This window comes from Physeter macrocephalus, chromosome 8, assembly GCF_002837175.3.
Source record: "Physeter macrocephalus isolate SW-GA chromosome 8, ASM283717v5, whole genome shotgun sequence".
NCBI classification, from domain to species: domain Eukaryota; kingdom Metazoa; phylum Chordata; class Mammalia; order Artiodactyla; family Physeteridae; genus Physeter; species Physeter macrocephalus.
Window position 1 is genome coordinate 77,568,124 of NC_041221.1, and position 12,623 is coordinate 77,580,746.

Below are 12,623 nucleotides of genomic sequence, written 5' to 3' on the forward strand. Positions count from 1 at the left end.
TCCTCTCATGCTCCCCCTTGGTCCCTGGATACCAAAGCCTCCACGGCTCTACATTTTCCTGCTTAAACATTTCTTTTAAAGCATAGATATTGCTGTAATCCCCACTTAGGTATTGGCTATCCTGAATACCTTTAGCTTTTTGTTTTTTTCCAGTATATGTGTACTATTCCAGAAAAAAGTTTAAGTCCAAGTATTGTTAAAGCACTATTAAATATTTAACACTTGAACCACTTGAACTAAGGTATCAGCCAAAAACCATAATACTGAACATATTAGCTGTTGTCTCTCTCTCTCACTCGCCTCCCAACCAAATGAGGAAGCTTATGACCAGCCTTTTGCCTAATGTTCACAGTAACGTTGAAAATAAGTACATGTTTTGGGTTTTTTTCTTTTTCTCACGTATGTATGTATGTATTTTTTTGGCTGCATTGGGTCTTCGTTACCGTGCGTGGGTTTTCTCTAGTTGCGGCGAGCACGGGCTTCTCTTCATTGCGGTACGTGGACTTCTCATTGTGGTGGCTTCTCTTGGGGAGCACGGACTCTAGGCACGCAGGCTTCAGTAGTTGTGGCACACAGGCTAAGTAGCTGTGGCTCACAGGCTCTAGAGCGCAGGCTCAGTAGTTGTGGCGCACGGGCTTAGTTGCTCCGCGGCGTGTGGCATCTTCCCAGACCAGGGATGGAACCCTTGTCCCCTGCATTGGCAGGTGGATTCTTAACCACTGCGCCCATGTTTTGGGTTTTAAATTTTTTATTTTATAGGCTTTATGCAATGTCTGCCTATCTAGAAATTTTAATACACGTACATATATATATATTTTTTGTATTTGTGTTTCTGTATATGCCAAGCCAGCTGTCTCTCCAGGTATATTCTAATATCAGTATGATACCTCCTAGGTAGATGATTAATTGGTCCAAACCTAAATAGAAGTATAGTAAATATCTGATTGGTTCCTGGAGTTAGCAAGAATTATGAAGAGTATATATTTAAGCAACAGTGTAGTCTGTGAAGTAATTAACCAATTTTTTTCAAAATTTCTTTCAAAATAATTTTCAGAAGTTAATCAGACATATTACAGATTGGGCTACAAAGTTTTCAGGCATTCTTATATCCATAAATGCCTCAGGCCGTTCCACTTATTTCTATTTTCCTTATCCTATGTTTAAGAAACATAGAGGAAGAAGGGTTAAAATAATGCATTAAATATCGTTTTCTAAGTAATAACTCACCAAAGAGATTCTTGGAAAAATTTGTTTAAAGAGAAGGGAGGGACTTCCCTTGTGTTGCAGTGGTTAGGAATCCGCCTGCCAAAGCAGGGGACACAGGTTCCATCCCTGGTCCGGGAAGATCCCACATGCCACGGAGCAACTAAGCCCATGTGCCACAACTACTGAGCCCGCGAGCCACAGCTACTGAGCCCACGTGCCACACCTACTGAAACCTGTGCACCTAGAGCCCTTACTCCGCAGCAAGAGAAGCCACCGCAATGAGAAGCCCACGCACTGCAATGAAGAGTAGCCCCTGCTCGCTGCAACTAGAGAAAGCCTGCACACAGCAACGAAGACCCAATGCAGCCAAAAAGAAATAAATAAATTTATTTTTAAAAATAGATAGATAGATAAAAGAGAAGGCAACCATGTGAGTGACATTTGGAACCAGCTATCTGCTAGGTTCCATACTGGTGCTGTTTCATTTAATCCTCCATAACTCCTGAACTAGTGGCATCCTAACATCGGTAAGAATATGAGACTTACTGCTTAGGAAACTGAGGGACTTTGCCTGATTCACCACGTGGAACCAGGTCTGGAAAGTACTTGATGCTCAAAAATATTAATTGGATTAATTAATCTGTCAAGTTTACACATCTGGTGAGCAAATAGCCCAGATTCAAACTTGGGGACATGCTAATAATAACTGTGGTTAATGTTTGTCAGGCTCTTACTCTGTGCCGGGCACAGTGCTAAATATATTATACAGATTCTCATTTACTCCTTACAAAAGCCCTCCAAGGGTAGCTAGTTTAAGTATCTTTATTTTACAGAGAAATCACTGGTATTATGCTAGAACTAGGATTTGAACTCAGAAAGTGTGAGCCCAAATGCCATGATTTTAGTCACCAAATTGTACTGCTTTTATCAGTTACCTGTCATTTCATCATATGAAATATTACCAGGTGATTTGGGAAAAAGGAGTTCCATGGTCAAAAAAAATTGGGGGGAAACATTGCGTTAAAAAGTAAACTTGGTTCCTGACTTCAGGAATTCTCTGAGCTTTCAGGATGCTAATGCAACTTATGAATCCTCAAGAGAAGACATAGAATGCAACATTTTCTAAGTTCATTTGGCCCCCTTTCCCACCAGGACAGTATTAGCATCTCACTGAGCCAGTATTCTGTGGAACACAGTTCGTGAAATGCTTGCCAAACTTGACAGAGGGTTGCTGTATCATCTCCTTCCTAAAAAGGAGAATGAGAAAGAGGTCCTCAAAAACCTGCTCGCTGGGGCTTCCCTGGTGGCGCAGTGGTTGAGAGTCCGCCTGCCGATGCAGGGGACACGGGTTCGTGCCCCGGTCCGGGAAGATCCCACATGCCGCGGAGCGGCTGGGCCCGTGAGCCATGGCCGCTGAGCCTGTGCTTCCGGAGCCTGTGCTCCGCAACGGGAGAGGCCACGGCGGTGAGAGGCCCGCATACCGGGAAAAAAAAAAAAAAAAAAAAATCTGGTCGTTGTTTTTATTCTTTTGTAAAATATTTCATATGCTGATTTTCAAAATGTTTCAGGAGAGAAATTGACTTGTAGTACTTGAAAGTTCATGGATTAGGGTACTACATTAAAACAAGGTTTGTGCAGAAAAAACACACTTTCTGTTTCTAGGCCAGCAGCTCTACTTTGGGGACATTTATTTCATACAGTGCTGTATGATAGAGACCAAGATTTATAGTTGGAGATTTCCTGAATAACAACTCAGATAGCAAATGCCTCAGTGAAACAACTTTCCTGTGCTCTGCAAAGCAAAAAGTAGCACAATAGAATGGATGGTTTGTCTCCAGATTTCTGTGAGGTGGTATTTTGGGCTTTGCTTTTGTTTTGTTTTGTTTTCTGTTCTCTTTCAAGACAAAATGACATTAATTATTTTTCTTTTTGGCTTTAACCTAAAATTGGAAAAATTTTACCTTTTTCTCCCCTTCGTCCTTCTCCCAGTATCCTCCCCTGCCACACACCCCTCCTTCTCCCGGTCTCACTTGGAACGGACCTGGTACTTTTACACACAGAGCTACTTATGAAAACCATCTCAACTCAAAAAACAAAAAACAAAATAACAAATTTGAAGGCAGTCTGCTTGAATGATAGAAAGGAAATTCCTTTTACCTCCATTTTGTTGTGCCTGGTAAGTGATTCAGATTTTCCTTCTGCAGAGAGAAGAGAACACAAGCAATACTAATACAAGAGTCCCATGTACCGCCCCCCCACCACGCCCCCCGAAAGGAAAATGAGGTTCTGCGACAACCTTGAAGATGCTCATAAGGAATAGCTTCACCTCTGGTTTGGGATGAGATGTTCACATATTGGTGTTGAGGTTCAGTATGAGCAACCCATGGAAGGAACAGGGAAGAAGCAGTAAATGCGAGGGCAGCAGGAGGAGACACAGGCCAATTCTGGTTTTCTGTGGGTTTTCAGGTCAAATTGAAGACAGTCTTTTTTTATTTTTGGTACGCGGGGGCCTCTCACTGTTGTGGCCTCTCCCGTTGTGGAGCACAGGCTCCGGACGCGCAGGCTCAGCGGCCATGGCTCACAGGCCCAGCCGCTCGGCGGCATGTGGGATCCTCCCGGACCGGGGCGCGAACCCGGTTCCCCTGCATCGGCAGGCGGACTCTCAACCACTGCGCCAGCAGGGAAGCCAGAAGACAGTCTTTTTAACCAGTGGTGCTGAGACAACTGGATGTCCACATTCAAAAGAATGAATTTGGACCCTTCCCTCTCACCAGAACAAAAAATTAACTCAAAATGGATAAAAGATATAATAAATATAAGAGTTAAAACTATGAGGCTCTTAGAAGAAAACATAGGTATTTGTGACCTTCAGTTAAGCAGTGGTTTCTTAAATATGACATCAAAGTACAAGCAAAAAAAGAATAGATAAATGGGGGACTTCCCTGGTGGTCCAGTGGTTAAGACTTCACCTTCCAATGCAGGGGGTGCAGGTTCAGTCCCTGGTTGGGGAGCTAAGATCCCACATGCCTTGCAGCCAAAAGACCAAAACATAAAACAGAAGCAATATTGTAACAAATTCAATAAAGACTTTAAAAAAAAAAAGAATAGATAAATGGGACTTCATCAAAATTACAACCTTTTTGTGCTTCAAAAGACACCATCAAGAAAGCAAAAAGACAACCCACAGAATGAAGAAATATTTTCAAATCATGTACCTGATAAGGGATTTGTATACCAAATATATAAAGAACTCTTATAACTCAATTATTTTAAAAAACCCAGCTAAAACATGGGCGATGGATTTGAAAAGACATTTCTCTAAATAAGATATGCAAATGGGCAATAAGCACATAAAAAGATACTCAGTATCATTAGCCATCAGAGAAATGAAAATCAAAACCATAATGAGATGCCACTTTGCATCTACTTAGGATGGCTATAATCAAAAAGACAGCTGAGTGTTGGCAAGGAGCTGGGGAAATTAGAATCCTCACACACTGCTGATGGGAATGTAAAATGTTGCAGCTGCTTTGGAATAGTCTGGAAGTTCCAAAAAAGATTAAACACAGAGTTACCTTATGACCCAGCATAGGTTATACTTATGACCTAGGTATATACACAAGAAAAAGCAGAACATATGTCCTTGCAAAAACTTACACACTAATGTTTACAGCAGCATTAGTCATAGTAGCCAAATAGTGGGAAAAACCCAAATGTCCCTAAACTGATAAATAAAATATGATATATATCTATACAGCAGAATATTATTCAGCAATGGAAAGGAATGCAGCACTAATATATCCTACACAATAGATGAACCTTGAAAACATTATGGTAAGTGAAAGAAGCTAGTCACAGACGGCCATGTATTTTATGGTTCCATTTATATGAAATGTCCAGAATAAACAGATCTATAAATTAATAATAATCTATAGATTAGTGGGTTGGAAAATTGGGAGTAAATGGGGAATATTGTAAATGAGTTATAGGACTGCTTTTCGGAGTGATGAAAACGTTCTAAAATTGTTAAGTGATGGTCTGACAACCCTGTGACTATGCTAAAAGTCACTGCATTATACATCTTAAAAGAGTGTATGGTGTGTGAATTCTCTCTCAATAAAGCTGTTATTAAACACAACAAAATTATATAATTAATGTCGTACAGAATTCCATTTATAATTTTAGGCTCTTGGACTAAAACTCAGCTCAGAGTTGTAAGTGACCTGTTCCAGGGCATCCAGCTAGTGACTGGAAATCCAGACTTCCTTAACATCAGGCCAGTTGTTTTCTGTATTGTGATTGCGACAGGAAGTTTGACCCCAACAGACCATTAAAAATCACACTTGGGCTTCCCTGGTGGCGCAGTGGTTGAGAGTCCGCCTGCCGATGCAGGGGACGCGGGTTCGTGCCCCGGTCCGGGAGGATCCCACATGCCGCGGAGCGGCTGGGCCCGTGAGCCATGGCCGCTGGGCCTGCGCGTCCGGAGCCTGTGCTCCGCAACGGGAGAGGCCGCGACAGTGAGAGGCCCGCGTACCGCAAAAACAAACAAACAAACAAAAATCACACTTAATGAATTTTATTGGTTTGGCTGGGTAACACTAGCTTTGTAACAGATAAGCCACTGAGGCTGAGGTTGGCAGTAGAAATTTAATTCTTTTTCAGGTAAGATTCAGTAGCTTAAGGCGAGGATGAGGGGGTACGGGAGGCTCTTTACCACACAGATAACCCGGGTCCCCGGGTTACTCAGGGACCCAGGCTGATGGGAGATCTTCCATCTTCTCTTTCAAGGTTGCCCTGGGCTTTAGCATCCTGCTAGCAGACGGGGGGAGGGGAGAGTGGAGGCTTTTGAAACATAGATCCGAAGGATATTCAGCCCACGTGATGACTGGGTACTAGTTTAGAAGCTTGCATATTATGGTCCCTGCTTCCCTGTGAGGTAGTGTAATACCCTGAGAGCAGTGTGAGGGAGCCAGCCTAGCTGGTTATTCTGGAGCAGAGTTTACTGACTGTTCCAGAAGAATGGTCTGGCTATTATCAGTCAATCTTCATTGAGCATATACTGACTAATAATTGATAAGTTTCCAAGCTGTATATTATGAGGAGACTCTTAGAGATCCTGCCTTGTCTTGCCAGAGTTCTCGAGGAGGTGACCCCATTTAGACAGACTCTAAAGCTTCCCATACCCAGCACCCAGTTACAACAGCACCCGCAAGACGCAGCTGAGGCTGTCTGTCACTTACAGTTGTGAGGTAGGTGACTGACAAAGAGGGAGTTGCAGGGGAATAAATGGAACCCTAAGACGTTTACTCAACTTTGATAGCGAATGTACTATGCTCTGACCTTACACTGAAGAGTGAAAGCGTCTGCATCTCCAAACCATGGGGCCTTTACTCCTACTCTGGAAGAAGCCTGGAGTGTCCTGTTACCAATTTTATTCTACATCTACACTAGGCTGTGAGACTGCCTTCTTCTCTTTGAGTCGTGAGAGTTAAATATTGGAATTTGAGGGGCTTTTTGAAAAAAAATTTTATTGAAGCACAAATGATTTACAATGTTAATTTCTGCTGTGCAGCAAAGTGATTCAGTTATACATATACATATTCTTTTTCATATTCTTTTCCATTATGGTTTATCACAGGATATTGAATATCCTGTGCTATACAGTAGGACCTGGTGGTTTATTCATTCTGTGTGTAATAGTTTGCATCTGCTAATCCCAAAATCCCAATCCATCCCTCCCCCACACCCCTCTACCTTGGGAACCACAAGCCTATTCTCTCTCTCTCTTTTTTTTTAAATAAATGTATGGGTTTTTCGTTTGTTTGTTTGCAGTATGCAGGCCTCTCACCGCTGTGGCCTCTCCCGTTGCGGAGCACAGGCTCCAGACGCGCAGGCTCAGTAGTTGTGGCTCACGGACCTAGTTGCTCCGCGGCATGTGGGATCTTCCCAGACCGGGGCACGAACCCATGTCCCCTGCATCGGCAGGCAGACTCTCAACCACTGCGCCACCAGGGAAGCCCTGTATTTATTTTTATTTGTTTATTTTTGGCTGCACTGGGTCTCCATTGCTGTGCGCGGGCTTTCTCTAGTCGCGGCGAGCAGGGGCTACTCTTCCCTGCGCTGCGTGGGCTTCTCATTGTGGTGTCTGCTCTTGTTGCAGAGCACGGGCTCTAGGCATGTGGGCTTCAGTCGTTGGGGCACACAGGCTCAGTAGTTGTGGCTTACGGGCTCTAGAGTGCAGGCTCAGTGGTTGTGGCACATGGGCTTAGTTGCTCCATGACATCACAAGCCTATTCTCTATATCTATGAGTCTGTTTCTGTTTCGTAGATAAGTTCATTTGTGTCATACTTTAGATTCCACATATAAGTGATATCATATGATATTTGTTTTTCTCTTTCTGACTTACTTCAATTTAGTAAAAATTATAATCTCTAGGTCCACCCATGTTGCTGCAAATGGCATTTCATTATTTTTTATGGCTGAGTAATATTCCATTTTATATATGTACCACATACATATTCTTTATCCACTCATCTGTCGATGGACATTTCGGTTGCTTCCATGCCTTGGCTGTTGTAAATAGTGCTGCTGTGAACATAGGGGTACATGTATCTTTTTGAATTAAAGTTTTTTCCGGATATATACCCAGAAGTGGGATTGCTGGATAGTATGGCAACTCTATTTTTAGTTTTTTGAGGAACCTCCATACTGTTTTCCATAGCGGCTGCACCAATTTACATTCCCACCCACAGTGTAGGAGGGTTCCTAGAGGAGCTTTTTGATGTCTTTCAATTAGTAGCTCTATGGTCTTGGCTTTTCTGAGCCTCAAATTAGCATCTGCAAGTGGTGATCCTAATAGCACCTTTCCTTATGGGGTGGGCTTGAGGATTAAATGATAATCCCCATCAAGTATTAAATCCAGGTGCTAATAAACACTAGTTACCATTGATGGTAATAGCATTTTCTTTTGACTTTCAAGGTAGTGAAACATTGATGCCTAATGTTGCAAAAATGCTATTTACAAGTCATTGGCAGTGTCCTAAAAGATGTAATGATGTAACTGTGATGCTTAGAAAACGTTTTTCTTAAGCAGTCAGAATTTTTCATTTAATAACAATCTGTTGGGTACCCACTATCTGTAAATACATTTCCAGGACAAAGGGATTATGAAAAGGAAGAAGAGATGGCTTTTGCCTTTGAGTACTTCATGATGTCATATGCATTAGCAATGGCTACATTTTAAATAGGCTATAGTTAACCTAAGTTTTTAGGATAGTTAGTGTTTTCAGCCAACTACACATATATTCTAACACAGACAAAAATTAAGGTGATTATCTTTTTAAAAAGTAAGCCCAAGTCTAAAATATCACACTTCAGAGCTGTTTTTATTTTAGCTTCCTGCCCCTTGGTCCCAAATGTCAATTTATCTCCCCCACTCCTACTACAAATTGTCAATTTACCTCTCTGCCACCCTTCATACATCTACCCCCGATTACAGGATTATTATAAAGCAGTTATATACTGTTGTGTTAAAAACAATTTTGTTCATTTTTTCAAGATAATTATTTGAAAACAGGTTTGTTTTAATGTGAAGTAGCATAATGCTGTAATTTGTAGTTTATTTAGATTAGAAACTTGGTCTAGTGCAGTGGCTTTTAACTTGGCCACATTTTTATCAAGAAGGCAACGTTGTTATTGATTTCTTACATTTTAAAAAATTCATTGACACTTTGGTACTCTTACGTTCATTTGAAGCCCTTGTTTGTTATGTGAAAGCAAACTTGTCATCTCATTTTATCAGTTCCTTTTCCTCCCAGTTTCCCCAGTCCCCCGAGTCCCCCTAGGATGTTAGACCTGGGAGACACCTTAACATCCCATCCTTCTCATCTCCTGCCCCTTTAGCAGAGGAGAAAAGTGAGGCCCAGAGAGGTTAGGGGGCATGCCTGGGGTCACACAGTGGATGTGGGACTGAGTCCTCCCTCCACATGGGGCCCCTCTCCCTGGCTGGGAATATTCTCTTTCCTTTGACCTCCTCCTGCACTTTCTAAGCTGTCACCAAGTCTTGTTACCGTTTCCTTGAAATGCCTCTTGTTTTCCTCCCTTCCCATTTCTTCCTGTCTCATCCAGTCCCTCAACTCCTCACAATGGGAAAGGCTGACAGAGCGCTTTATCTTTGGGGCATCCATCATACAAGATTACTTTTCTCTAATTACCACTGTCAGCCTGTCACTCCTCTGCTGCGAAGCTGCCAAGAGCTCCCTGCTTCCTGTGGCAACAAACGTCATCACTTATCCTCTTACGCCAGCTCCTTCAGAACCTCACTTCACTGTGTGTGCTCAGCTTTATTCCTTTCTTCCCATGAACTCCAAAGGCCCAGAGTCTTCTCTGGGTTTGCTCCGTGAATCAGCCATGTTTCCTTTATGGCTATAGTATGTCCTGTTCCCCAGCTCCTAAGCACTTCCCCTGTCTTTCCAAATACTCGCCTTTTCTAGGCCAAATCCAGATCCCACCACCTTCTCATTGTTTTCCCTATTACTCCAGTGATAATCCAATGATCCCCTTTATTCCCCAACTTTTTCTTCTTATGCACTAACATGTAGCATTGGGCAGCATAGCCTCTCTAGCATGGCTCTCTGGTTTTTCCCCACAATTGTGTTGACTTCTCAATTACGTTTAATGCTCTTTGAAGGCAGGGCTTATGTTTATGTTTTTCTCATATACTCCACGTTTTACATTGCCTAAATAAGTGGTCAGTAAATACTCCTTGCTTATTAGGGACTCTTTGAGCTTTTAAAAGATGTTGGCCAGAGCTGCAAGCAATTGAGACGTTTTACAGTGTTCACTGCTTGGATCAGGATCAGTTGTTACTACTGCAGAACAGCCCTCTCCCGACTGCCAAGTGGTGATGGGATCGGCGCTGTTGTTGTTAATGATCTTCTGCGGGGACTGGCTACATAGGTGTGGAGCTCACACTCATAGTTGGTGATTGGGCGGTGGGTTCGTGGCAGGGAGGTGAGAGCTTGCACCCCTGCCTCTTGGGTCTTACAGTAGGGAAGAGTTCTTCAAGAATGGATAGGAAGCGCATTATTCTCTGAGCTCCACAGATTCTCAGCACACCAGTGTGAAATGGGAACTGGCCTGGCTCCCCTCCCACTGTGTGTTTTTGAGCCAGTAATGACCTTGGTGCTCTCTTTTCTCCAATACTGGCACAATGTCCTCAGATTTAATCTCATCTTTTTCAGAATCCAGTAAATAGCTTCCCCAAAAAGGTAAGCATGCAGTAGTAAGTTCCTGGTATTGGAAAAAGGAATGTGTCTTATATAAGGAAGACAGCGTCTGCTTTCTGAATTTCACTGTCCCTTTTCCATGCTTCCTACCTTTCCTGGTGGTCATTTCCAGACTGAGGCAACTGCAAATTTTACTGCACCTGGGACTACACTCTCCCCACAGCATAACCCCTACAAGAATGTCCTCCACTAAGGGCTCATAAACTTGGAACTGTTTTTTTCTGTAATGTCAGCAAGACTCATTCCACCCATACAAATATGGTTTGGCCTTTTTCCTCTTTGGCACAAAAGAGAATTGGCGGAGACTCTGATAAAAGTGAAGTTGACAAGCTCTGGCTTGGAAGTGAGTTCAGTGCCTCTGGGCTTGTCGTCCCCCTTGTTCCTGTGTGTTCTGAATTCTTGTCCCACCCAGAAAGTCCTCTCTTCCCATCTGTGACACCTAAAGATGTTTCACATCCTGCTCCCTTTGTTAATGTCCTCATCGCAGGTAGTAAGATACTGCATCTCTTCCTTTATAGAAAGTTACTGAACTGGAGTCACCTTAAGGTTTTTTTAATCCCTTTAGGTGGATGGAAGTCTGCTTAGTTGAAGAATTGCCACCAACCACTGAACTGGAAGAAGGGCTCCGGAACGGAGTTTACCTTGCAAAGTTAGCCAAGTTCTTTGCCCCCAAAATGGTATCGGAGAAAAAGATCTATGATGTGGAACAAACACGTTATAAGGTAACTGAGATCTAATTGGTTCTGGCCTCCAGCTCAAAGTGCAAGTTCAGTCTTTCCCTTCCTTTCCTTTCTTTTAGTGTTTCTATAAGGATTTTGTGGGAGATGGGGTGTGGGGAAAGGGGATGTCCTTGGTCTTTTAAGCCTGTTAATAATCATTCCTGAGGCAGCAGCAATTTTAAAAGCAAAGCATTTTTCTATTTCTGGTCTGAGGCCAAGAGACCTCTGCTTTGTGGGGCTCTCCAACTCCCACCCCCATTTTTCCTTCATGGAGGTCATTTTATTAGTGCCAGTAACTTTAAGAGTGGGGGGCCCTCTACCCCTCCTTTTTTCACCATCAACACAGTATATTACTCCCCTTGTTCTCATCAAGGAATAAAGTACCCAACTGGGACTTGAACTTGTGGCCCTAAAGAGTTAGGTCCAAGGTGATTTAAAAAAACAAAATTCTAATATTGAATAGTCAGGAACTCCTTTCCCTTTGGTGTTTAAAACAAATTAAGTCTACCCTTTTTATATGCAACTAGTTTTAAGAATTATTTCATGGCTAATTTGGGAAGGCATATGGTTGAGAAAACCAAACCAAAATAAATACCAATCTTGTATTAATAAAAAAAAATTCTGATATTTTACAGATACATGTTTAAGTATTTTCAGATAAAGTGATACATCTATGATTTGCTTCAAAATAACTGGGAGGAAGGTGGACAGATGATTCAAGACTGGCCATGAGTTCATAGTTGTTAAGATTAGATGAGGCATGCAAATGAGTTCATTATACTATTCTGTCCAATTTTTATGTTTGAAATTTTCCATTAAAAAGTAAAGGAGGGGGCTTCCCTGGTGGCGCAGTGGTTGAGAGTCCGCCTGCCGATGCAGGGGACACGGGTTCGTGCCCCGGTCCGGGAAGATCCCACATGCCGCAGAGCGGTTGGGCCCGTGAGCCATGGCCGCTGAGCCTGCGTGTCTGGAGCCTGTGCTCCACAACGGGAGAGGCCACAACAGGGAGAGGCCTGCGTACCGCAAAAAAAAAAAAAAAAAAAGTAAAGTAAAGGAGGAAAAAGTAAACACCAGCCTGAAAGACCCATTCATTATATGTGTCTTCAAAAGGGAATTTTAAAATGTGTGCTGTACCCTCCTGGAACATGTGATCCATTCTCCACTTCGGGTCAGGGTTTCTAAAGCTTCTTTGAAACTTGATTCTTTATTTTCTTAATATATTGTATTTTGTTTTTTATATCAGTATTTTTTATCTGCAGATTTTCAAGTATCCTTAAAAGTTATTTCTCTTAAAATTTCAAGGGTAACATTAAGTATAGTTGAAAATGGAATGATTTTCCATTTATTGCATGTCACACTACCCTTCAGTTGTTATTGAGACAAAATTTATTTTTAAAATGTGTATATTGA

General features: G+C 42.3%; 1 protein-coding gene across 1 annotated transcript in view; it reads left to right on the forward strand.

Annotated features, from left to right (window-relative positions):
• Positions 1-12,623, forward strand: part of IQGAP2 (IQ motif containing GTPase activating protein 2) — a 306,248-nt gene that overhangs the window by 141,636 nt on the left and 151,989 nt on the right. Inside the window, exon 3 of the mRNA XM_007105494.4 lies at positions 11,060-11,216. Coding sequence (XP_007105556.3) covers positions 11,060-11,216 — 157 coding nt within the window. The remainder of the gene's footprint in view (positions 1-11,059; positions 11,217-12,623) is intronic.